We start from the raw sequence: 25,696 nt of genomic DNA, 5'->3' as shown, positions 1-25,696 counted from the left end.
GAGAGGTCGAAAATGGATCTATTTTGCACCAAATCTGTGTAACAAATGGTATCGACCCCAAATTACTGCAACAACTTATATATATATAGTATGACATAGTTGAGCATGGGAATGACCATCATATACTTCCATCATAAAGCTCTAAGCCCTTATACACTCTAAACTTTCAACATTTGAATAGACGCCTAACCAAAACACAATGTTTATTACAGATTTGTGAGTAGAAAAACTTGACACACAGTGCTGAGCTGCATCTCAAATTAATGTTCAGGTTCCCAGCTTTCAGATGATGTAAACCACTTCTATGTGGCATACATTGTTGACCTGCTATATCCCCCTAAAGATCCCCTGCCCCCCCCCCTAAAAAAGACAAAAATGGGCCTATGGTAGGGAGGGGGGGAGTGGAAGAGGTTAAAAGAAATACAGCAGTGACCGTATTTCAACATGAGAGGGAATCTTTTTTATTGGTCACTACAGTCTACTTGGTGGCACAGACAAAAGAGTTTTAGTACCACGTAAAAGTTGACGATATTACTACATAAAAGTCTCAACAATAAGTGACTGATGGTAATTGAATGTAGAGCTGCAGCGAGTAGTCGATTAATCCATTAGTTAATTGACAGAAAATGAATCTGCAATTATTTTGATAATTGAACAATCGTTTTAGTCATTTTTAAAAAAAGCAAAAACATTGAGAATTTGCTGTTTGCAGGATTTTGAATGTAGGATTTGAAGCTTTTCTGTGTCATTTTGATAGTAAACTGACTATCTTTGGATTTTGGACTGTTGATCAGACAAAGCAAGACACTTGAAGATCAGAATCAGAATTATCTTTATTGGTCAAGTATGTCCACGCATACAAGGAATTTGACTCTGGTTTAGTGGCTCACATTACACTTAGACAAAATAATAACACATCAGTCTCCAGAAATATACACAAGGAATGACGATATACAGGTGAAACCACTTCTGTGAACTGTAAACAAGATGCAAATAGTGCAAAGAAGTGAAGAGTGCTGAGATAAATATTAAATGCTAAAAAGAAGACGTGTTACTTTATATACATATAGTAGGTGGTTATGTACAGTATATACACATTACATGCTCATTTTGTATTTTAAACTAAATAAATATGTATAATTTGTAGGTACAGAGGGTATTATAGTGTCACAGGGTTATTGCAAAGTGCCTGACTTAATTGTCCATAAGTGTGACGGATAGGGGGAAGAAACTGTTCCTGTGTCTGGTGGTTTTGGTGTAAAAGATGTCACCATGAATAAGAATAAGAATAAGAATAAGAAATACTTCATTAATCCCGAGGGACATTTAAGTGTCACAACAGGACCATCCAGCACACAACAATAGAATAAAATAAAATAGTTATACTTAAGTAGAAAAGGTTGTTATTATACATTGTGCAGTAATTATATATGTAGTATATAATAAAATGAGAGTTGTGAGATAGATATGTATATAGTTATTATCCGTTGTGCAAGTCATTTGTCACTATTTTCTGTCATTTTACAGACAAAACGATGAATTTATTAATCAAGAAAATAATCAGCGGATTAATCGACAGTGGAAATAATTGTTAGTTGTAGCTTTAATGTGCTTGTGGTGTATTTTTTTATTTTTTTTGTTTTCATTGCCTGTAAGTGCTGAAATCACCCGGCAGAGGGGCTTGTTGTGTTTCCCTGCCAACGACGTTTGGTGACGTATCATTCTCAGGCCGGGTAGGACCCCAGCAACAACACTGCGAGCGGTTCAACCTATGAAGATCGGGCTTTACAATCGCCATCCATCCTTTGAATAGACTACATTTTGTGGAAATATATCACTGTCACTGAGCAGAAGGTACACTAAGTCGTTGAATCGGTGAGTTATGGGTGTCTTTGGATGTGTTAAATATCCGTTTTTTGCCTGTCTTCTCCACTGCCCAGTTTTTATTGTTGCTTTGTTCTGGGCAGCAGCCATTTTTAATCGCCTTGTCCTACATTCCCATCGCTGTCTTCAGACCGCTCTGAAAATGTTAGCATTGGGTTCAAGTGTTTTTACATAGAGATTTTCACACACACAAAATAGTGTGTTTCGTAATGTCAAGCACAAATGTGAATGCACAAAAAATCCCCGGCCTGTCATGGTTGTTTCCGAAACACTAACGCTAGACTGGAAGTTTTACGGCCGTTAGTCGCTAGTTTCCGAACAAGCTGCGACTGCGTTAACGGTCTTAGCTAGCCCATGCTAAGTTGGAGCATTTGGTTGTGTTTCCAGTTATTCTTGCGTGCTATATTTAATAAACAGCGAATCAGGTATTTCTCTGTACCTTAATAGTGTAGTGTGTGGTAATTATAATGATATAAAGCTTCAACAGTAGCACTTGATGTTTACTAGCATCTTTTTACTAGTGGTGGCAGGCAACTGCACCTAGGTCCTTCTTGTAGTTTGTGTTGTTAGGTTAAAATTTAAGATAATATTGGTTAGTCTCTACAGTCTGCTGTCTGACCAAGACAGTTTTTTGAGGCTTTATCTTACTAGTTGATATAGCTTGTGTTTTTGTTGTCGTTCAAGTCATTTGGCCAGTGTCAGTTTCATGTGCTGAAATTAGCATTAGCTAACGTTAGCTTACAGTGACTAACGACACCTTCAGTTCCACCTAACAAGAGACACAAACGTTATTCTGCGGTAGGAGAATTTATGTTATAGTAGCAGTATATCAGTTTTCACTAATTCTATTATCTTCGTTTGGTTATCTGATGCAAATGGCGTTTAAATGTAGTTAAACAGTCAAGACATTTGTGTCGTTAGCTAGCTAGCTGTCATAGCGTTAGCCTTTATATTTAAATGTGTAATTCGGTGGCCATTGTAAGGAAAAAAAATCCAGGGCTTTTCTGAAAGGGCATGATCTGTTTTAGTACATAATTAACGTTAAATCGACCCCTTGATGGATGGATATTTTTCTTCAGAAGTTCCGGTATAACGCCTATGCGGAGCTTTGGTCGAGCGGCCTCCGATACGTTATGGATTGTCTGGTATTCAGCTTAAACGACGACGATTTAACGTTATTTGCATACGTTTGTATACTAAATATTTAAAAACATAAGCTGTGCATTGTTGGCGCCTACCTAATGTTACACAATCACCCCCAAAAAGAAAATCTAGCCCATTTTCTTAGTGTCTTGTGTCTCACAGTGCTAGACTCAACATCTCTCCACATAACGTTACATTGTTTTGATACATGTATTAAGCAATCGCTTTGAAATGTGAGAGCAAGTAGCCATCATCGAAAATGTTCAACCGTAAAAACAGCTTTGGTCATGAAACATTATCACAACATTAAACCGGGAAAACACATGCTGGGGTGTGCACTTCATCTGATTTGTTTTGTGAGAACCATTTGATTGAAAATGAAAATAAATCTCTCTGCTTATGTGTTGCAAGTTGGTAGATTTTGTGGGACTATTATTAGTAGACATCTTTTCTGCCTTTACTTCACTACTGTGGTAGATTTAAGTATATCTTAAGCTAACTAACCAATTTGGAAATCCCCCCCAATTTGAAATATTTCATCCAGGACCGAATATATTTAGGTTTCCTTTAACATTAAAAGATAGATCAAGGTATCAACTTTAATGGTTTGCAGTGTATTTGATGTTTTTTCATTAACAGTGTCTTGTTCAATTTTGTTTATCCACTTGTCACCATCAACTATTTTGATTTTTGATTATTAGTTTTATTTGTTTTAAAGGAGAAATGCCAAACATTTCCTGGTTGCAGCTTCAAAAATTTGAGGATTTTCAGCTTTTATGTGTCTTACATGATAGTTAACTGAATATCTTTTACTACATATTTGTTTTGGACCGTTGATCAGACAAAACAAGACATTTAATGAAATCACCTTTAGCTCTAAGAAATGTTAAGTCATTTTTCACTATTTTCTGACCTTTTTTATCAACAAAACGGTTAAACAATAAGTTGAGAAAATAATAAGCAGATTAATCGATAATGAAAATAACCATTACTTGCAGCCCTAATAAGCACATACTTTAAATAAGCTTAAGCTTACTGAAACATGTGGTCTAAGTCAAAGCCATTTCTTCAGACATTGCACCAGTTCTATGTAGTAGTTCTACAGTAAAGGAAGAATAGATGGAAATGGGGTTTCAACAAAGAATGAGAAGGGATTCTTGGCATGGCAACATCATGATGCTTACTTCCTGCCAACCACGACTTGGTCTATGGTGGTTAATTTGGGGCACAATTAAGTGTAAAACACATCAGATGATTACTCATTTAAAAGAGACATTTGGGCCAAATCATATGAAAAGGTGAAATGCTTTTTATAAGATCAAGGTGTGACCGAGGGCACTGACATACAAGGCTAGCACAGACAAAGGGCGACTGATGCGTCGCCTCACATTGGCTTAAATTGTTTTGTTAAAAGTTGCACATGAACACATTACAAAAGCCATAGACAGCAGCCATCTGACTGCCAGCATACATGAACATTTTGCTCCTGTGTAATGACGTTATCAGTTGGTCTGTGTTCCTGATTCAAAAAACTAATCACTGAGTGACAAACAAAACAAAATATTCAGCCACATTTACATCAGTGTGAATAAGTTGACTGGACCATTTTATAAAGTTCTGATTTGCTTTGCTTTTTATTAGCTGTGCACTTGTGTTGCCAGACCATCAAATGTACATTCCTGATAGATGGTGTTGGGCAAGCTACTTGGAAAGTGTAGTGAGCTAAGCTACCAGTTGCTCTACATTAAATTAAACTCCACTACATTGAATGTATCACTCAGAGAAATGTAGCAAGCTAAGCTACAGCAACATGGCAAAAGTAGTTTGCTATATCAAAGTTACTTTTATATTTTTTTATTTTATATGATTGGCAGTTTAAAAGTGGTATTTTTATTAGGCCCACTCTGTACTAGTAGCTGTATATACATACATTTCAAGTAAATAATTTTGACTTATCACCATACTTTTGTTTTGTAGAGACTTGCATTTTTGTACCCTCTGCTAGTCAATGTTAAAAACAATAAAAGTAATATTTCAGCGTAATCGGAACCTTTTTTCTGTCCTCCCCCATCTCTTCCCTCCTATATGTATTTGTTTTAGTTTGTATTTAGCAAGTAGTCAAGTGGCCACTTGTGTGACATATATCCAGTTACTGTCACAGTCACAGTACCTGCTTAGACTGCAAGAGTGTTGAGGTGTATCAGAGCTTACTGGGTCATTGTTGATTAATAAGAACCTCCAGTCACTTACGCAAATACAAATACTGTAAATGGCACAACCGAGCTCATTTGTTGAAGTAAGAGTTGGAGTGTAGGGGTATTACAGTCACAATCAAATACAGTAAAAGAAACTCACATTCAGGAGCTGAGAGGAGAAATACAAAGCAATTAAATCTCAAGTTATCTAGAAGCAGGTAGGTTTAATTTAGGCTACTTAAAAGAGACATAATACAATATCATTTTCAATAGTTTCTGTGTGATAACATTTTTAAGAAGGGAGCATATTTCTCAAAATCTTTGATAATGGATATGATATTTAATATTTATCCTGACAGTGTCAGATATGCAATATTAGTCTTATCAGTCCCATCAAGAAGAACAGATTACTTGTTAATATTTGGTGATAACCATCTGTTGAGATTCTGCCATAACTTAATGTTTGGATAGTAATATTCATATTCACACTAAATCCAACTTATAAACTCTAACTTCTTCTTGTCGGTTATTGTCTGTCCTAAAATCAGCCTATAGGCGCACTCCTGCCAACAATACACCTTGGTGAATCGTGTGGTACACTTGGGTCTGAATATCTCTTCAAAGCGGTAGTAGCAGAAGTGTGTAACAGTGTGGGTTAGGTGTAGTGTGTGTTGGTATATTTCAAACGTGGGACACGCCTGCTTGCTACCTGACAGTACGTGCACTTCAGTGTGCTAAAGATGCAAGTGTGGGTGTTGAAACAGACCCAGTAGAGACATCGTAGGCATCAGCCCAAAGATTGGTTCGTGATGTCACCGTCATACGGAAGTGCCTCTGTTGGCTACACATACAGGTCGGTGTATGGCGGTGGCATCACGTACTGAGTGTTCGCTAGCACCCTGTTTGATCAATAAAAGAGCTTTGCTACTGAAAAGCTATTTGATTCAGAAAACAGCCACGCTACCACCATGCTACTGAGAAATGCAGTTAAACGAGTAATGCTGCTACTTGTAGTGAGGCTACTGCCCAACACTGCTGGTAGCTTACGTTGCAATGCAAACACTATTTCTGTTGTTTCCCTGACCATCGTTGTGATGAAAGATAAAATTGCTGCCATGATAACTGTGATAACATAACTTTTTAGAGTATTGCTATGTGGTGTTTTTTGGCATCTGGTATGCCTAGAAACTCGATCTGTAACAATCTCTTCCTCAAACTTACTGATTCTTATTTTGTCTTACTGGTACTTGAAACAAGCCTCCACCAGCGCAGCGCCAGTGTTTCCCCTCCCATTTCCTTGGAGGGGCAGCTCGCCTCGCCAATGGGACTTTCCGCCCCTCCTGAAATAAACAGATTAAAACAAATGTATCCTCTACTATCAGAATAGTGGAAGTGCGATAGACTCGAACATGACAGGCTTGCACCGAAACCTATTGTTAATATTTATTTACTTAATTTATGTGCACTTGTTTCATTTCAGCTCAGTGTAGAGAAATACACCGATGCGAACAGCCACCTTGGTGCACACGTTAATGACGACACTGTCAACACCACATATCCGTGACAGGCCTGCCCTGCGACCACACTGGTAGTTTGGGGGGCCTACCACCTCCCCTGAAAAAAAGTCCTAGGGTAAAAACTCAGCGCCTTGCATTGTTTTAATTCAGGGCTGTTTTCAGGCTAAAAGCCTACTAACCCACTGCATTGCCACAGATTCACATTGGTCACTTTTAAGGGCAGACTCTACTCAATAGTGCTGCACACCTGGCACAAACCATGGGCCATGCTGAGCCAACGACATCAAATATAGTCTAGCAGTACCAAACGGCTGACTGTCGGCTTGATGTGTCAGGGCCACATCAATGGAAAAAGCTGCAAGTTGGAAAAACTATTAAACACAAGGGAGAAGTAGAAAGATTAGTAGTGTAAATTAAGCATTTAATACAGCCTGATATGCGACTGTACCGTTTTTGATGTTCCCAGTCGTCTTCATAATCCCCGCAATCTGCCGGGGACATCGAACTGCTGAAATTCAAATTGTGCAGGGTACAATTAATCTTATTTTTAGCTTCACATCTTCAATTCAAAATACATATTTAATCAGTGTTTCAGTTATTGCTGATTTAGATTGTCAGTTTGTATGCACGAGTTCACAAAGAAAGGCTGTTTACAGATCTGAATTGAAATGTGGTGGATTTTCTGGTCAACGTTGAATAAATAAGTAAATATCTATTTCAACATGGTAAAGAATGTGAGGTAAATTTATGGATAGCTTTCCAGCCTCACACCTTTAAGGTTAAATATTTTTTCCTCCTGGTGGCCTGCACTAAGTGGAAATTTCCTCTCTTTTTTTCCTTTTTCTTTGTAGAATCAGAAGGCACTGGGAAGAGGCGCAAAGAAAAATTTCCATACTCGATGACATTACATCGCAATGTCCGATCGTTTGGGGCAAATAACCAAGTCCAAGGATGGGAAAAGCAAGTATTCCTCACTCAGCCTATTTGACAAGTACAAGGGAAAATCAATAGAAACTCAGAAAAACACAGGTAAGTTTATTGTTTGATACTTACTTTCTTTATGTCTTTGTTACCCTGTTTCAATCCCTTTTTTAAATCTGACTCCTCTTACTTCATCTGCCCGCATGTTTTCTTCCAGTAGTTCCGCGACATGGCTTGCAGAGTCTTGGCAAAGTGGCCACAGCCCGGCGCATGCCCCCACCTGCTCACCTGCCGAGCTTGAAGTCTGAAAACAAAGGAAACGATCCCAACGTGATTATTGTGCCCAAAGACGGTACAGGATGGGCGAACAAGCAGGAACAACCCGATCAAAAGAGGTAAGGGGAGAAAGGTTGACATCTACATCTAAACACTTCATCAAAGTGCAGGTAAAAAGTGAGCAACAAGTACATTTTTGCTTTTTATTGATTTATGTTTTTATGCAATACACTGGTATTCAACCAGCCTCTAATCTGTGGTTTTCAAATGTGAAGATATAAGGCTTTCAAGCATTAAAGACAAAAGTTAACTGTACTGGGTGCAATGGAGAGGTGCAAAATAGAAGTCCAATGTCAACTTTGAACAAACACTTTAATCCTTTTCAGAGGGTAGAATAAGGGTAAGATAAAATAAAGCTCTGATCTTTTTAATAATTAGCTTTTTTTGCAAAGCTATTAGCTTATGATTAAAGGTACTTGCTGCATTCACACCTGCTTAGAGGTCCAGTCTATTAATCCAGGTCAGACCAGAGTCTTGTGACTGTTTCTTTGCTCTTGCCATGTATCAAGTAATAGTACTTATAGCACTAACTTCCACAAAACTCTTCTTCACCTTTTCTCTTTATAGTTCTATTGCATCAATACCACAGCTGCCGGAGTTGCCGCCGCAGCTGGCTTTACAGAAATCTGTCTCCAATCTTCAGAAGCCCTCACCGATAGCCAACCAAGAGGTGTGTATGTGTATTTTAACCATCATAAAGATGGCGTTTAAACATCTGTCACTTATTTTCAGAAGAAAACTAAAACTGCAGTTTTATCCCTAAATAAATAGCCTTAACAAATTGCTGTTCAGTCCTAGCTTTAGTAGTTACTTTTTGATACTTTTTGACATGTGTCAGCCATTCAACCATGTCTCAGTTTCTATTCAATAGTCTCAACTGTATTAACAACCAGTCATAGAGCAACACCCTTTACCAAACGAGTGGATACACAGTATTTTATCAGATTAAATACAAAGAGGATGATAGCCACTCCTCTTTTCTGTTTCAGTGTATCACTTGTGTTTCAGTGTAGCTAACAGAGAGATGTTAAAGATTGAGTTGGTAGTTGACATTTTAACCACATCCTCTTCCCTGACTTTGTAATTAACACCATTTTTGGTTGTTTTAAAAGCTGCAGCATCTTTATTTAATGTACTAAGGTGAAACAGTGTTGATACAGTTGATAACTCTCTATGTGTCAGAAGTCAGGTAATGAGAGTAGTCAATATGAACACTCGGGGGAAAAGGTCAGAGAGACCTAATGCAGCTATTAGACGGTAACCTTGTTTTTCTGCATTTCCACAGAACACAAACACAGGTGGACCAAAGCAATGGGCCCAGCTAAATGGAAAGGCACTAGAGCAAGATGGTGAGTCATCTCAGATTTACCTATAACGCGTTTAAAATCAAATAAAATGCTAATAGTGAATAATATGCATTACAGATTGTGACACCTATATGTCTTTGCCAATTGGTATGACATTATTCTGTTTACACAAGTCAGACAAACATCTTTCTTTATACCACTTGTTTCCATGACAACATCAGGTTCAAGGGCCTCAAACCGACTTCAGCCCTTCTCTCACGAGGAATTTCCCACGCTGAAGGCAGCTGGAGAACAGGACAGGGCTGGCAAGGAAAGAAGCGGCTTCGATCCGTCGTATGGGCCCGGACCAAGCCTCCGCCCCCAGAGTAAGTTTCGTCCTTGCTTCCCAACTCACGGGAATTGGCTGGCAAGCTCATAGATAAGCTAATGTCTCCTGGAAAGCAAATGATTAAATTGGCAGCAAAATGTTTGACTCTCTGAAACTAGCGATACTGTTGAAACACACCATTGATAAACCAAAAGAAACAAATTCCAACAAAGGGAGCAGTTTACTCAGACATACAACAGACATACTGACATATTTGTCATTAAAGTGTACTGACTCACAGCCGCCACCCTCACTGGTTTGACCATTGGCCTTAGTGGAATAAAATGACTGGGTGGTGGTTCTTTTCAATTTCATATTTTGTCAATTTGTTCATTGCTATTTCTAAAATCTCCCTCTCCCTATTTCAAGATGTGACGAGCTGGAGGGAAGGTGGTGGCAGGAACCTTCAGCCCTCGTCCCTGACCCTCGGCCTGCCAGCAGATCCTGAGGGTAAACTCACTGCCCTGGGTGAGACTGGCACCCCTCCAGCCTCATCTCACCCCACCTCTGCCACTGGCACCACCTCTTCTAGTGTAGTGACGGCTCAGTCACCAGGCCTTGACCCCAAAGAGCCTTCCCTGCGACCCGCCCAGCCTGTCCGCAGAACAACCGTCCCTACTGCCCTGCAGTACCAGCTTCACCACACTTCGACTGCTGTTTACCATGACATGTTGCCCGCGTTTGTAAGTAATATATGACATTTATGATTTTTCAGGCTATAAGAAAGAGTCAAAGACTAATATCTAATGGTTTTATTTGTACAAAGTCAGCTTGTAGGTATAGTAAAATAATTTTGTTGGCTAAATGTATTTCTGCAATGAAATCATTGTTTCATCCTGCTGTTTTCAGATGTGCTCAAAAGAGACACGTGAGGCCCCAGGCACAGACCATGTCCCTACCACCGTAGCAGCACCAGCCCGATTTGATAGCAAACCCACTTTTAGACAGAGCTACGCCAAACCTGAACTTGTCAAGTAAGTACATTCACAATGTGAGAGCATTTATCCACTAATTAAACAGTTTGACATACAGGTTTGTGACTCCTGGCATTTGCTAATTTGTGTTTTTACCATATCTGATGTAGTGGTGATGTGAGAAGAGAGAACCGCTTTGTCCGCGCTCCACCTCGACTCTCTTCTCAGCCCATCCGCAGGCCTGGTGACAGGCCGCAACGCCCAGCTATCATTAATCCAGAGGACCTGAAGGATCTGGATGAGCTTGACAATGACTGCGAGGATGGATGGGCTGGTCAGTATTTCTTAAACTTGTTTAATTGTCTTCAGTCCTCTTTTACAGTACAGCTAGGTTGGAGCCGACTGTGTAATGTTGGTTTTTTACTCATTCACTTGTGGCATATCCCAGCCTCTGCATTTTCACTACCATCATAATTTGTGCATGAAGTACTCAGGGTTCGTACGGGTGCTGGAATCCTTGATAATGCTTGAATTTTAATTAGGTATTTTCAAGGTTTAAAAAGTGCTTGGATTTTGAATAAAGTGCTTGAAATTGTAATCGCATTACTGTTGTAGTAAATCACTGGGTCAGTGACACATTTTGAAACCTGAAACTTTGTTGTTTTCCTTTTAACTTGTCTCCCCTCTGTAGAATGCTGTCACTAACCAAAATTGTGGTTGTTTATAGCACAATGACGTCTGATTTAGTGTGATGAAGTGAAATAATCATTTGAGTGTGTGTGTGTATGTATATATCTGTATGTATGTATGTATATATATATATATATATATATATATATATATAAAAAATATGTCCCATCACTTATTTTTTTGTTTTTTCAGGGCTCCATGAGGAAGTTGATTATAGTGAGAAGCTCAAGTTCAGTGATGATGAAGAGGAACACTCCAGTGATAAAAACAAGATGTGGTGAGATCTCTTTTCTCATAGCTCATTGCTGCTGCTCTAAATGAGCTCACAGTCTTTTTACGGTGAAAATGCATATTGTCTCAATGTTATCATCATTTAAAGGTCTCTTGATTTAATACTTTTTTTTTTTTTTTTTTTTTTTAAGGACTGAATGGGAGAGGGAGAGAGAGAACCACCGTGATGGCCAGTCCTCCCTGAGTTCAGGTGAGGTATCTTACCCCCAGGAGGGTCCTGAGGAGAGTTATTCTTACCCACATCACCAACATGAGCCTCCCAGGAAGACCAACGGCAGATACCTCTCTACGGACACCCAGGTAAACACAATGTGCTATGTTTTTTCAACTGTCATTATCCTCTTTTGAGATTACTTATCTAAGATTAACTCATTATGATGATATTCACAGTTAAAACATACCTTGTCCTCTAATCGCTCTGTGTGCAGGATAAGGCAACACTACCAAGCATATGAATAGCAATATGCCTTCACACACCCTCAAGTGAGACTGTCATTGTGAATTGGGACAGATGACCTTGCAGTTACCATAGTGATATGTCTCTGACGACTTTTGCAAGGCTTTGTGAAAAAGATGTGACAGACAAAATGGAAATGGCTCTATTCTTTTGGCCAGTTTTGATTGGTCAGACCAATTCTCTAAAATAAACTACGAGCAGACTTGCACATTTAGGCCTACATACTTAATATTCTTTCACTAAACAATTATTTGAGTCTTTTAAGACTGCTATGTATGACCTAGCAGACAAACTAATTTTGGGTATCTTTACAACCTGGTTGCCTAAGGTGCACACTGTGTAGAGTTTGAATTTAACCTGGGACCATGGTTGCTTGTCGTTCTTCCCCCTTTTTCCCCATTTTTCTATAATTTAAAGGAATACAACATCTTTGAAATCTGTTTGCTAAAAGGCAAACAAATTGAACTATCTAGATTTTTCTGACTTTAATTAAAATAGAGAAGAAATGGATTACAGTATGTTTTGTCATCGAAAAGTATGAATGCTGTGGAGAACTATGCAACCACCTCCAGCATTCACACTTTTAGAAAGGGTAAATCCTTTTGAGTTACACACACTGATAAAAATAAAATGCATATAACAGCAGCCCTCCGTCATAAAATCTTCTGTTCCACCTCTAGCTCCAGCAGAAAATCCAAGGTGAGCCACTGACTGACCAGGAAGATCACCAGCGCCAGTCTCAGACTCAGGCTCCAGCTAGGGCAAAGTATGTGTCACCAGAGCTGTCAGAAGCTGTTGAGAGGGCCCGCAGACGGCGGGAGGAAGAGGAGCGGCGTGCCCGGGAGGAACGGCTGGCTGCCTGTGCTGAAAAACTCAAAAAGCTGGATGAGAAATTTGGAAAGACTGAAAGGCAGATGTCAAGGACAGAGGAAGGCCAGAAAGATGGCGAGGTCAAAGAAGTCCCTTTGTCTCCAAATAGGGAACAGAGTAAAGCCCACCATGAGAACTGGCAATACAGCACAAAAGGTAAGAAACTGTGTAGACTTCAATACAGTTAGACTTAATTGTTTCATATTAACTATTAGGAATATTGGAGGTTTAAACAAGAAATTCTTAGCATGTTTTGTGATGAAATGATTTCCAGATGGAAGTGAGTGTCCCCCAGACAACTCGCCTGGCCATAGTTACCATGAGGAACCTGGCTTCTCCACCTACCGTGGCAGCGGGGAGGATGGCCAGGAGCCCTCCTCCCCTTCTGAAGACTACAGTGGACGTCACCCCTCCAAACCCATCCCACCTCGCTTTCAGAAACAGCCACAGCACCAGCAGCAGGTGACTGCCAGCTGATGCCCCTTGTAACCAATAAAGTCTTAATCCCAGACTAATGCATCAATGTGTTAGCGGCTGCTTTGTGAGAAGAGGGCTTTAGAGAGGTCAAACAGACGCAGGGATATTTTTAGGTTGCAGGTCATCAACATGAAATGCAGTCAGCCTTGTGTTGTTTTTTTCCTTGTTAGGAGCTTTTTCAGCCAATATTGTTCGGTTATCTTAAGAAAATAGGCGCGTGGATTCATACATCTTTTTAAATTGCAAAGTATGAAGTTTCAACATTTCACACGGACATTATAAGAGTTTTCATTCATGCTGTCACAGCATGTAAGTTAGATTTAGTTGAATCTTGAGGGAGTTAGTCAAGCATTCATAGGCATTATTCATGGATGACATTTTTACATGTCACAGAAGAAAAAGCACAGGTGTAAATAATTCAATTTATGATGCCTGAATTTTATTAACTGCTTTGGTTTCAGGATCCTACTTTAGAAGTCCTTTTTTACACAGAACAAGGATTGGAGTTTGTTCACCGTCTCTTACCAGTGTGTTTGTTGCATCCATTCTACAGGAACAAGTATACAAGATGCAACACTGGCAGCAGTCAGGCCATCCTGCTCCCTCTGGTTCAAGCCACACCCAGCGGGGCTACTATCCCCCACATGTCCTCGGGTTTGACCCTCGCTGGATGATGATGCCGCCTTTCATGGATCCCCGCATGGCCCAAGGGCGATCTCCTGTGGATTACTATCCTGGTGCTGTCCACTCTTCCGGTGAGCACCAACTCAAGAAAATAAGTTCATACTTATGCATCTGAAATCAGACTTTCCTCAGATTTTCTATCATAGAAAAACACTGCAATTTGAGCACTGTGATTGTTTTCAGCAGGAATGATGAAACCCATGATGCATCAAGACCACTTGAACAGTCCTGGTTCTGATGAGGGATGTCATCCCAACCTGCACCAGGAGAGAAGAGCCCCTTCCACTGAGCCTTATCCCATGTGGAACCAAGATGGCTACCCTTTGCGCAGCTTCACTCCACCTTACCAGAGACAGCATGAAAGCTCTGAAAGTGGCCAGCCAGATGATAGGTCAGTTATTGTGTTTAAAAACTTTAGAGCCTGTGAATCTTGCCATTCTTAAATGAAGGAATCCTCTCGTATTTTGATTAAAATCCCTAAGTCCTTGTCTGTTTTTGTCATTCATCTTTTTTGTGTCTTCTTTTATCCACAGAAGTGATATGGCCTGCTCCCAACAGGACTCCTATGAAGAGAAGCCCAGTGAGTGCTTGTCCCACCCTCAAGATGATCTCCCCCATCATGCCTACCAGAGCCGAGGTACAGACAGAGAACACCATGACCAAGGGTTGCTGACCACTGCTCAGAGCCACTCCCAACACCATGCAGATAGTGAATACCCAAAACAAGACTCTAGAGACAAGCATCTGAAAGATGGCCCTGAATCTCATGATGAGACCTTAGATGGCTCCAAGGACAATTGGAAAAGAGATGGAGGCCAGAAACAAGATGGAGGACTCAATAATGCTCAAAGCCAGTGGTCTGACCCCAGTTCATGTTCCAGTAGTAGTGTTGGCCAGCCATCTGAGACCAGTGGGCGCACCTTGACTCGCAGAACTGGGCCTATCAAGAAACCAGTTCTCAAGGCTCTCAAAGTGGAAGACAAGGAGAATGAGAAGCCTAAGCCTGAGCCTGAGGAGAAGCCTGTCCCCTACCGCCTGGAGAAAGAAGTCCTTACTAATGTTTATGACTTGAAGAAAGACAACCAGCCTGCCAGCAACAGGCGTTCAGCTTCACCTGTTGTTGAGAAACAGCCTGAAGAGAGACAGCGTCAGTCACCAGCTCCCACCAAAACAGACAGGCCTCTAAGCACCCAAAGTGATGACTCTCCTAAGGAGAGCGCCTGGGACAATGGCAAGAGCCAGTCACCTAGAGATAACCAGGAAAACCGGGAGCCCCAGGCACCACGGCGCAATAACTGGATCTTCATAGATGAAGAACAGGCCTTTGGTGCAGTCAGAGGAACAGGTAGAGGCCGCAGTCGAGGCTTTAGGGAATTTAGCTCTAGAGGCGGAACCCGTGGTGGCAGAGGTGGAGACAATCTCAGAGGGGCTTATAACAACAATAACAACAGTGGCACTCAGCGGCCAGGCAGAGGACGAGCACCACCAAGGGACCTTGTCAAGGTGGAGGAGTTCCAGAGGGGCAAGCCCCGGAGGCGTAATGTCAGTGAGACATTGAGTGAAGCCTCTGAGTATGAGGAATTGCCCAAAAGGCGCCGGCAGAAGGGATCTGAAAATGGAGAAGGTTACACAGAATCTGGAGAGGTCCGTAAAGCTGATCGAGATTCTTGGAGATCCAACAAGGTGTACACAGATGACCAGATGACCAATGATGCTAGAGAAAAGGCCAAGGCCAGCAGGGGTCGCATGCTACCTCCTAGACTGAACACCACTGGAAGTTACAGTCGAGGCTTTGGAGGCTCCAGGGATATTTCTACATGGAGGGGCCGTGGCCCCCAGTTTAGTAGCAGTGGTGGTCCCATGCAAGAAAATGGTTACGGTCCTGGAGCTGAGACTATCTACTCCCGCAGACCTCCTGTTGAGCGTGATACTCTCAAATACCCAGCTAAATTCACTGGCTCCTTCATGGAGAATGGCACAGAGGACCGTGAAGGAGAATACTATTTTGACAATGACAACCCTGATAGGCAGGTGTTAAGGAGGCGGCGCCCACCTCGTCAAGACAAGCCTCCACGCTTCCGTCGTCTGCGACAAGAACGGGAACCTGGCTCAAACCAGTGGACAAGTGATGAGTACATAAATGGAGACTTGGCAAACCCCTGGCCTGGTCGTCCCAAGGGCGCTGGGGATGACAACTGGCCCAGCGGCCACTACTCTGGTGGACGCGCAAACCAGCATGGCCAGGCAGAGGAATGGGAGACTGGATCAGACAACAGCGACTTCAGTGACTGGAGGGAGAAGCGAGGTGGAAGTGGGGGGACGGCTACGCAGGGACATGGTGACATTCCCTCAGACTCAGGCCATAGTGAACCAGGCTCTGTTGAGAAAAGGGAACTTTCCAAGAGAAGCTTCTCCAGCCAGAGACCATTGGTGGAACGGCAAAACAGGAAAGGAGAGCCATCCCTGCTGGAAGCGAGCAAGATGACACGTACATCTGATAATCCCCCCACCTCCTCCTCTAACAGGAATGACAGTTGGCAGAATGGAGGGACTTCTTGTAAGAGGTGAGGCCAATAGTGGAACATATTTTAACACAAAGGTCATTGTAGTTGCACTGTCCTGTACCCATATTTATTGCTGCTGGGAATGAAGCATCCACAGTACTTGCTGGGGAATTATATTAACACTTCAGTGTATTGTTTCTGGTCTCATTGTTGCGGTTAGAAACAAATAACTTTGTCGTTTTCCTATATTATTTTTACATAAATGTACTCTGGCTTACACTCTCAAAGTGACAGGAATCATCACCTATTTTGTATTATGCTCAATCAATTATTAAAAATATACAAAAGCGAGTGCTTAGACTGCAGATTGTTCAGTAAGAGATACCTAGCCTTCATTTTACCAGCACTGATTATATTGCCTGCCATTCTGATGGAGTTAAATTCTGGATTACATGCTGAACATGTCTGTTTTTAACTTGTACCAACATTTACACACTTATTTTTTCCAAAGTGGCTGAGGTGCGTGCAATCAGGTGTGGCCTCCAGGGTTCAAATTGGAACACAGCCACACGTCATTCCTGCAAAACCGATCCGACAGTCAACTGCCTGTAGTTTTTGTTCTGTGGATGTTCCTCCATTCTACTCCAATGATAATGGAATAAAAATTTTATTTATAGTTTTCTACTATCCCTGCTATTAAACAAAGTCTGCGGTACTGAGCATGTCTCACTATGCAGCCTGTCCAAGATGCAGGTCATTGGTAGAGATGCACCAATCGACTGGCCATCGATTGAAACTGGCCGGTTTTCAGCTGATCGGCCATGACCTGTGACTGATCAGTCTCAAATTTACATACATACGTCGCGCGCACAGCAACACAGAGAGCAACATTACAGCCCCATGCATGTTGCACACACAGTGTCAGCTGCAGCACAGACATTACAGCCACACACGCACATCGGTGTGGAAGTTCTTCAATGTGAGTGAAGAAGACACAAAGCTCACAATTTGTAATATCCGTAAGTCCAAAATAAGCTGTGGAGGAACAGCCCTTAAAACATTTGAAACAACTAACTTAATCAGACACTTAAAAATCCATCACCACAGGTGAAAGAAAATCTTTCTTTCTTATTAAATTCTTGTAAAAATCTGAATTGGCCACAAATTGGAATCGGCAGGTCAGACTTAAAAAAATTGGAATCGGCTAAGAAAATTGCGATCGGTGCATCTGTAGTCATTGGCTATTTGAATGAGGGAACATCCTGTTTGTTTTTGCTCTTATACCACTTGTTAACTGTCTTTGCTGGACTAAATTGGCTAACAGAGAGAGCTAAAATGTGTCAACTGCCAAAAAGACAGACTTAAACTGACAACAGGATTCTCAGAAATTGTGGTTATTTAAGGAATGTTTTATTTATTTGTTTCATATATTTAACGTTGGTGTTTTAGCAGTGCCCAGCATACCCAGTTACAACCCCATTTGTCTTTTTTTTTCCTGTTTTCAGCAGGAGCCCAGATGATTCTGGCCCAGTCTACAGCATAGAGCAGCCGGAGGAGAGGGAGCCCAGCGAGCCCTCAGGGAAGAAATTAGACAAGGAGCTGAAGCCAGGATCTGTCAAGGCAGACATAGGCGAACCTCTGTCTCAGTATGAGCTCAGCAGCTATCCAAGTGAGTCAAGTTTTTGATCTGTTCCTTGTTAGAAAGGAAACAAACAATTCAAAAGTTGAACTGGACATTATGTGCTCCAGTCTACATTTTTAGGGCAGACACTAATTGCTTATCTCATTTAAGCCAAAACAGATTATGTGCTTTCAGTAGTCTGCACTTTCTAGCTGCATAAAGACATTTTAACACTGACCATATGCCTGTTTTGTAGTCGAGGGGGATGCAGGGGTACCAGTTTCAAATCCAGATGGATACCAGGATGCCTTGTCCAAAAAGCAAAGACGTCCACAAGAAGATGAGAGGAGGAGGAAGGAACAGGGGGCTGCTGTAAGTTAAACATATGCTCACACCAGATGCTCAGTCATCATGCTGATTGATAGATGAAATGGCTTGATAGGAGAGTACTTAGGTTCTTAAGCCCTTTCTCATTGCCTGTGTTAGGTGCCAGTGAAGAATAGGCCAATCACCTCCAAGATACCACCGCGCTTTGCCAAAAAGCAGGGAAGCATGAGCATTGAACAACCCGAGGAAGCTCTTTCTTCTAACAACCTGGGAACTGAAATCTGGGAGACCAACAGCTCAGGTAATAGACAAATCCAACTTTCTGTCAATGCTTTGTTCTCTGTGCTGTTGTTGGTGTTAAGTAGAATCCATCGAGACTCATAGTAACACCATAAATACATAGTTTCTTAATTATTGCACATAGAAGAATTACACTTTCTAATAACTGTTTCTAATGGTGACATTAATTGATCTTTTTATGTTATTTTCTAGTGATGTAAAGTTGGTGGTAAACTGTATTATATATGCTTACATTAGCTGAAGCTTCTTACGAAAAAACATGCATCCCTAGTTTTAATTTGGCTTTTAGATATGTATGAACATTTTAGGTTTTCAAGGCCAAAGTATGTTTTTGCAAAGACATTTATCAACTTCATAGATGGTTTTAGACCTTTTTAGTGAGTAAAAATTGTATGAAAAAAGATAAATAATTTGTATTCTTATTAATATTTACTGATGGCATTTAATTATCTTTTTCAGCTCTTTCAGTGCAGTCTTCAGGGGGAGACTCGTGGACTAAACAGGTGTCTTACACTGGGAGTGAACCCAACTCTGAGGTAATATAGTGCAATTGCTTATTGAAACCTCCACCTAAACAATATTGTCTGCATTCTGTGTATTTAAATTCTTTCTCATCTTTATTTTTAACATTTTTCTTCTCTGCCTGATTATTGACCGATAACAAATAAGTTGCAACAATATTGGATAAATTTGAGAAACACAAACAAATTGGTGTCTTCTCTTCTTCTTGGCCAGGACTCTGATGCTGGCCCGGAGCAGAGTAAAGAACAGCACAAGCCAGGACCCATCGGAAATGAACGCTCCCTGAAGCACCGCAAGGGCTCAGAAGGTGTTGATCGACTGGAAGGTGGCCCCATCACTCCAGTCAATGGTGTGGATCTCCATGTGGACACTGTACTACCTGTGCCCCCCATTGAGTTTGGTGTCAGTGCCAAAGACTCTGATTTCAGCCTACCACCAGGTTCTACCCCAGTGCCTGTGTCCAATCCTGTCAACAAGCTTCAGGATGCTCTTACCACCAATGTGAGTGATGAATAAAGTCTTATCTTATCTTATATCTGTACTTCGGTGATGTCTTTGATATTTAAAAACTATCTGAATGTATCAAGGATTGGCTTTATAATTGTTTCTGAAATCAGTAATAAAATGCTTCAAGGTTTGTGTTGATAATGGGAGATTGTCTTTTTCATGCTTAAATAGATAATGACTAGCATTGATTGACCTTGCAGCTTTTTCTCTGTTTTTAAATAGACGGCTCTCAATCAGAGTATCCCCATGCTGCGTTCCAACCACCTGCAGCCTGGCATTAACCTCAACCCCATCTCCTTCCCTAGTGCTGACCTCACTCTCAAGGTATTTGAAATACAATCCCATATACGCTGAACTATAACTTTTCAAACATAACAAATAAGGAACAATTAGTGTTTGTTTATGCAACCCTTTTTTTAGGATAATATAGTGTGAACATAATGGCAAAACAGAATGTGTTATTCCAACATCTAAAGCTACTTCAAATTTTTCTTTTTCTTCAGATGGAATCAGCACGCAAGGCGTGGGAGAACTCCCAGTCCCTCCCTGAGCAGGGTTCTCCTGGTGGGGGTGCTTCAGGTGCTCAGCCTCCCTGCAGCGTTGGTTCATCCAGCGGTGTCAGCTACAGTTCTTTTGGAGGAGTTTCCATGCCTCCAATGCCTGTGGCATCAGTAGCACCTTCCATGTCCATGCAAGGTAACAGTGGATTTCATTTTTTTTTTAATTTGATGCATGCTTAATATTTGAAAAAAAAAAACAACTAACATATGTTGTTCTTTCTTTAGGTAATCATATTCCCCCATTGTATCTGGATGGTCATGTCTTTCCTAGCCAGCCACGTCTGGTACCACCCAACATGACCCAGCAGCAGACCTACCAACAGGTAGACACACATGCATACACAAATAAACTGACAGCCTTGTCTGTGTTTCTGCAAAATTGTCATTATGTTACATTTGTTCGTTTATTCAGGCAGCCGCAGCCCAGCAGATTCCCATCTCTTTACACACGTCTCTTCAGGCTCAGGCTCAGCTGGGTCTTCGGGGAGGTCTACCTGTTTCTCAGTCCCAAGAGATGTTCAACTCTATTCCCCCCTTCAGGTACTGACTGGCTCCGTTAGTTTGCCTCACTTTGGTCATTATTATTTGTATTATTTGATGTATGTGGCACACAGATCAAACTTGTTTGTAGTTGACTGTTTCCCCCCCACTCATTCTGTTGTCTTCCTCCTTTCAGGTCCCAGGTTTACATGCACCCCAACCTGTCACAGCCCAGCCCCATGGTGCTGTCGGGCGGAGCCCCCCTCAAGGGGCCCTACTCGGCTTTCCCTGGCATGCAGCCCTCAGACATGGTCAAGCCCCAGTCCGGGTCACACTACCAGCCAATGAACGGCAGCCAGCAGCTAGTTTACGACAGCCAGATGAACCAGGGTCCTGGTATGGGATCTTCTCAGTTAATGGACTCTCAACTCATCCAGGTTAGTGGATTGCAGCGTCCCAGACATCTGAGAGATTTTCTTTTTCTTGTACATGGCATTCCTGTTCACCCAGCAAGTATAAGTCTGTTAATAGTATAATCTCACCATCATTGGACTTTTACCATAAAAAATATTTCTTTTCTCCAGGTGACCATGCCTCTACCTGGCTCTCAGCTGCGCTATGGCTCAGCTCAGCAACACCTCATACTCCCTCAGTCCATCCAGCTGCAGCAGGGACAGAACTTGTCAGTAGGAGCCCCACGCCGAATGCTGCCACCTGGCTCCCAGTCTGCTGTCATGACAGGCCGAGAGGTGTGAATTACTCATCTTTTTTATGTTACTCAACCAAAAACTGTTCTGTTTAGACATTAGTGCTACACCAATCATACTAATGAAAATTAGCACTACAACATCCTTTATGTCTACTGACACTGTGTTGCTCTCATTGCTCCTTTCTAAGGGCTCGCAGATGGAAATGAAAGGCTTCCAGTTCTCTGAAAAGCCCAATCATTCCCCAGGCATATCTGGAGGGTCCTACAGGTGAGTGAAAATGTCAAGTGCAAAAAATCTAAGTTAAATGTGTAGAACTGTACAGTATGTACCAGTTTACTGCTCTGTCAACAAGTAAGAAATGTGCTCCACAATGCATGTTGTAAAATCATCTTTATTTTCTCTCCCCTCTCCTCGTCAGGCCTGGGTCTGCCAGCCCTAGCGGGAAGCCCTCTGGTCCTGGGGGCCCTGTAGGCCCTCTGCCTACACACTTCACTCAACAGGTATTCATTTTTCACTCATAAACGTTAAGATCTATTTAGTTTAAAAGTTAACCAGGGCATTTGTACACTTGGACCAATTGGAGCTGTTTTCCAGCACCCAAGGCTGTTGGGTTTGGTATGTTTGCGAAAGTGTGAAAGCTGTAGTCAAAAAGTTCTCTCTGGTCAATCTCAAAACAATTGTCCAGGGTTCACTTATAGCGAGCTCCGATCACTCAAAATGTAATAACATGGCATGAGTGGTTGACATTAACATTAGCATCACCAGTCACTGTACAGTTGGAATCTCATATACAAAATAAGGTTTTTATAATAACATGCACTGTTGCAATTGAAGGAATAAACCGGAGACTAAACTCAAGCATTTGGACCAAGTCTGAAAATGCCCTAACACATTCAATACCAGCATGCTAACTATTTGTATTTTCATTTATTTTCCCTTATCTACTTTGCCCCCCCCCACCTCCCCCTCCCCTCCCGTGACCAACAGGTCCCACCTGCTCAGGGCAGCATGGTGATGCACATGCGGCCCCCCACCACTGGCCCTTTCCCCAACCCCATCCAGAGACCAGTCATGCAGGTCAACAAGCCTGTCATCATCCGCCCCCCCCCTTACCCCAACCCCGTCCGTGACCCTTCCCACTCCACCCCTCCCTCGGCCCCTGAGCCCCCTGTCAAAGGGCCAGAGGATGGCATGAAGGTGAGCCACCCCCTGTAAATATAGGTAATTTAATTTAATCCATTTTCTTTCTCTCAATTTGCATTGATTTTATGTATTTTTAAGTGTGTCCCTTTTGACTTTTAAGTATACAGTTATAGTAAGAGTTGTTGATAGGATACATTTTAGTGCTGTAATTCTATAGTGTTGATAGTAATATTGATAACTTCACTGTACTATGAAAATATTTAATCTGAGCATTATTTTCTATGTGGTAACAGTAATGATTTTTGTATTCTTAAATATAATCAAATATACATAAAGGGTCACACATTTGTGCATAAACTAATGCTAATAATCAACCTTCATAAATGTAAAGCTTGCCAGGCTCTGTTGTAGATTTTAGTAATGTTGCCCCTTTTTTTGTGCAGAGTAAAACCATGCGAGACGTGCGCAAGGCAGTGGGTGAGGGCAAGACACCATCCGGGGGCATGACCAGCAAACTCCAGGAGCCCCTTCCCTCCACGGGCCAAGCCAAACCAGCACGCACTGGAGCCATCAAACCGCAGGCTGTCAAAGTGGAGGAGGGCAAGGCATAACAATGGACCTTAAAATCCTCATCACCACCCAGCCTACCAACACAAAGCCCCTTGACCAATGTCTGAGCCAAAGGCACCAAGGCAAGGGGCATACATGCAGACATCATAATGAATTACCCCTCTTGAACTGTCAGAACTGGACACTTATTATTTCACACCACGTATAGAGATATATAAATATATATAAATATATACATAGACACAAACAGTCTTTTAAGCAGATCTCTTCAAGGTCCTCTTTAATTTATTATTAGTCACTTTTAAGGGGAGAGTGGGTCAAGAGAAAAGATATTTCTGTTTTTTGTGTTTCTCTCCGAAGTTGGAGGGAAAAAAGAAAAATGGCCAACTAAGAAAGACGGTTCATTTTTCATACCATTTTGCCAAACTGTATTTACTCCCTGTTAATGGACTTCAGTCCTTAAGATCAGGCAGACACTTGATACAACTCACTATGAGAAGCGAAGTCTGTTCAAAATTTTTTAAACAAATTTAAAATGCAATGGGGCACTGTTTTTGTCATTTTTTTTTGCTGGTAAATAAACGTTCAAGTCATCATCACCCATTCATCCTATTGGTAACGGACTTCTTTTATTAAACGAGAAAAAAAAAATAAAAATCCATAACTCCAATTTGTGGACATCATTGCATGTCAACATGGCAAAAGTGAAGCGCATCACCCCAGAAATGCATCTTCTGGGGTACTTCACCCAGCCCTGTGAACTGTGGCTAAACTGCGTAGATTGGTAGAAATGATTTTTCTTAAAATTCTGTTCTTTGCTTTTACATTCTGTCGCTCGCTCTCTTTCTGTATGTAAAACTGAAACAAAAAGGTGGACATTTTTACCAAAATCATGTTGCTTCCACGGGAACTTCACTGGCATTGATACAGCGTGTGCATGTGACGTGCTGAACGCGTGTAAACTTCCAGGACTCCTACCTAGAACCTAGCAACATTTCACAAAGACTGTACCTTACCTCAGCATTCATAATGCTGCCATCAACTGTGTGGATTTTATCAAACCAAGCTGGCAACAATTTTTTTGGCTCATTGTGAAGTTTGTGGCGGAAAGGGGGGGGGGGGAGGACGGGACAGGAGAAGAAGGGGCTGCATTCGTGATTGCTGTAAAAGAAACCCCACCCACCCCCCCCCCACCACCACATAATAACTGATTGAGATGTTTGCTTTCGTATTGCTTTGTTTGGGTTGTAATGAATCAAATTGTCTGTTGATGAACCTGTGATGTAAGTGATGATTTGTACATCAACACGGGGCGGTTAGATTTTTTTTTTTTTTTTTTTTTTAAAGCTCCTGAAAGACTTTTCTCTCTAATTCCGTTCAAATCCCACTTAACAGTACGGTGGGGAATTGTTAAAAAACACGACTCATCACCATTTGATAATTCAGCATCTGGTCTCTGAGGTGGCACTAGCAATAAATGCAGCCTAACTATAATCACGATCAGGGTCCAAATAACTATTTTTTTCTGTTTTAGAAGCTAACGATCACAAAGGGGGAGCATTTAGCATTGCTTGTTGAATTAAAATACGACCTTTGCTTAAGCTTTTTTTTTTTTTTTTTTTTTTTTTGTGAGCACTGCAGTTCCAGTGGACTACGAAGGACTTTTAAAGTGTTTGTTCTATTTGAAAATGTGAAGCTGTTGGAATCATCATTTTATTTTATTTTTTTTTGTAATGGACACTCATTTTGAAACTCACAATGCCAATGTCATAACTGGTTAAATGTTACTGCTTACTATAACGCTCCATGACACTACAAAATGTTGCGATTTATCTTTATGACAGTGTTTCACTGGTATATATGTATATGCATACTTAACTGTACAGTTGAGCCTTGTCAGTGAGGGGAGGCTTAAACCCACATTTCATTTTAGATATTGTGGCACTATAAAGGATTTAACGTCGGAAAAAAGGTCACTGTGTTCTCAGAATGGACTGCTTTCACCTGTTGATAGGTTTATCAGGCTTGGAGTTGTTTTTGCCTCTTTTTTTTTCCCCTTACTGCAAAAGATCTTGATGCTTCTCATCATTGTACCTGCACCAAAATGTTGCCCTGACTTTTTTTGTACTTTTAAGATGCATATTTCATTTTGTCAAGAGGACCAGTGCTTTCTACAGCTGATCCAGCATTCTATTTATCCTACCTGATCTTTATCCTTTCAGATATTTGGTCATTACTCTCCCTTGTTAAAAAAAAAAAAGAGCTTATTGAAAGAAAAGAAATAAAGCAGTTGTGATTTCTTAAATGTACTGTTGATTGTGTATTCTCACTTTGTCATATTAAAACCGAGCATCAAATTCTTGTGAAAGACATTATGGGGAAATGGTTTCAGTCTTGGG

General features: G+C 41.3%; 1 protein-coding gene across 6 annotated transcripts; it reads left to right on the top strand.

Annotated features, from left to right (window-relative positions):
* Window positions 1–1,708: 1,708 nt before the first annotated feature.
* Window positions 1,709–25,606, top strand: prrc2b (proline-rich coiled-coil 2B). 6 transcript variants are annotated; one of them, XM_067574641.1, is made up of 31 exons: window positions 1,709–1,875; window positions 7,591–7,768; window positions 7,881–8,055; window positions 8,564–8,666; window positions 9,282–9,345; window positions 9,525–9,668; window positions 10,040–10,353; window positions 10,520–10,644; window positions 10,755–10,918; window positions 11,467–11,551; window positions 11,697–11,865; window positions 12,703–13,048; window positions 13,167–13,354; window positions 13,923–14,124; window positions 14,237–14,444; window positions 14,587–16,617; window positions 18,063–18,226; window positions 18,435–18,550; window positions 18,665–18,806; window positions 19,265–19,341; window positions 19,541–19,828; window positions 20,057–20,158; window positions 20,338–20,530; window positions 20,620–20,717; window positions 20,807–20,934; window positions 21,071–21,311; window positions 21,459–21,623; window positions 21,772–21,851; window positions 22,003–22,084; window positions 22,572–22,781; window positions 23,171–25,606. In XM_067574641.1, the coding sequence occupies exons 2-31, from the start codon at window positions 7,654–7,656 to the stop codon at window positions 23,336–23,338; spliced, it is 6,687 nt and encodes a 2,228-aa protein (XP_067430742.1). In that variant the 5' UTR covers window positions 1,709–1,875; window positions 7,591–7,653; the 3' UTR covers window positions 23,339–25,606. The 6 variants fall into 6 exon arrangements, with proteins under 6 accessions (XP_067430742.1, XP_067430741.1, XP_067430743.1 ...); XM_067574640.1 differs by having other exon boundaries at window positions 7,878–8,055; window positions 14,240–14,444; XM_067574642.1 differs by having other exon boundaries at window positions 7,878–8,055; window positions 18,066–18,226.
* Window positions 25,607–25,696: the final 90 nt, after the last annotated feature.

Source organism: Thunnus thynnus, chromosome 19, assembly GCF_963924715.1.
Source record: "Thunnus thynnus chromosome 19, fThuThy2.1, whole genome shotgun sequence".
Taxonomy (NCBI): domain Eukaryota; kingdom Metazoa; phylum Chordata; class Actinopteri; order Scombriformes; family Scombridae; genus Thunnus; species Thunnus thynnus.
Note: the sequence above shows the minus strand (reverse complement) of the source record. Positions and strands in the feature narration are given on the sequence as shown.

Bases quoted from the DNA above. Each gene is read 5' to 3' on its own strand.
- prrc2b (XM_067574638.1), top strand. From the start codon at position 7,654: ATGTCCGATCGTTTGGGGCAAATAACCAAGTCCAAGGATGGGAAAAGC. The intron at 13,355-13,922 runs GTGACTGCCAGC...TCCATTCTACAG, and splicing joins AGCCACAGCACCAGCAGCAG to GAACAAGTATACAAGATGCA. The intron at 14,125-14,236 runs GTGAGCACCAAC...GATTGTTTTCAG, and splicing joins TGGTGCTGTCCACTCTTCCG to CAGGAATGATGAAACCCATG.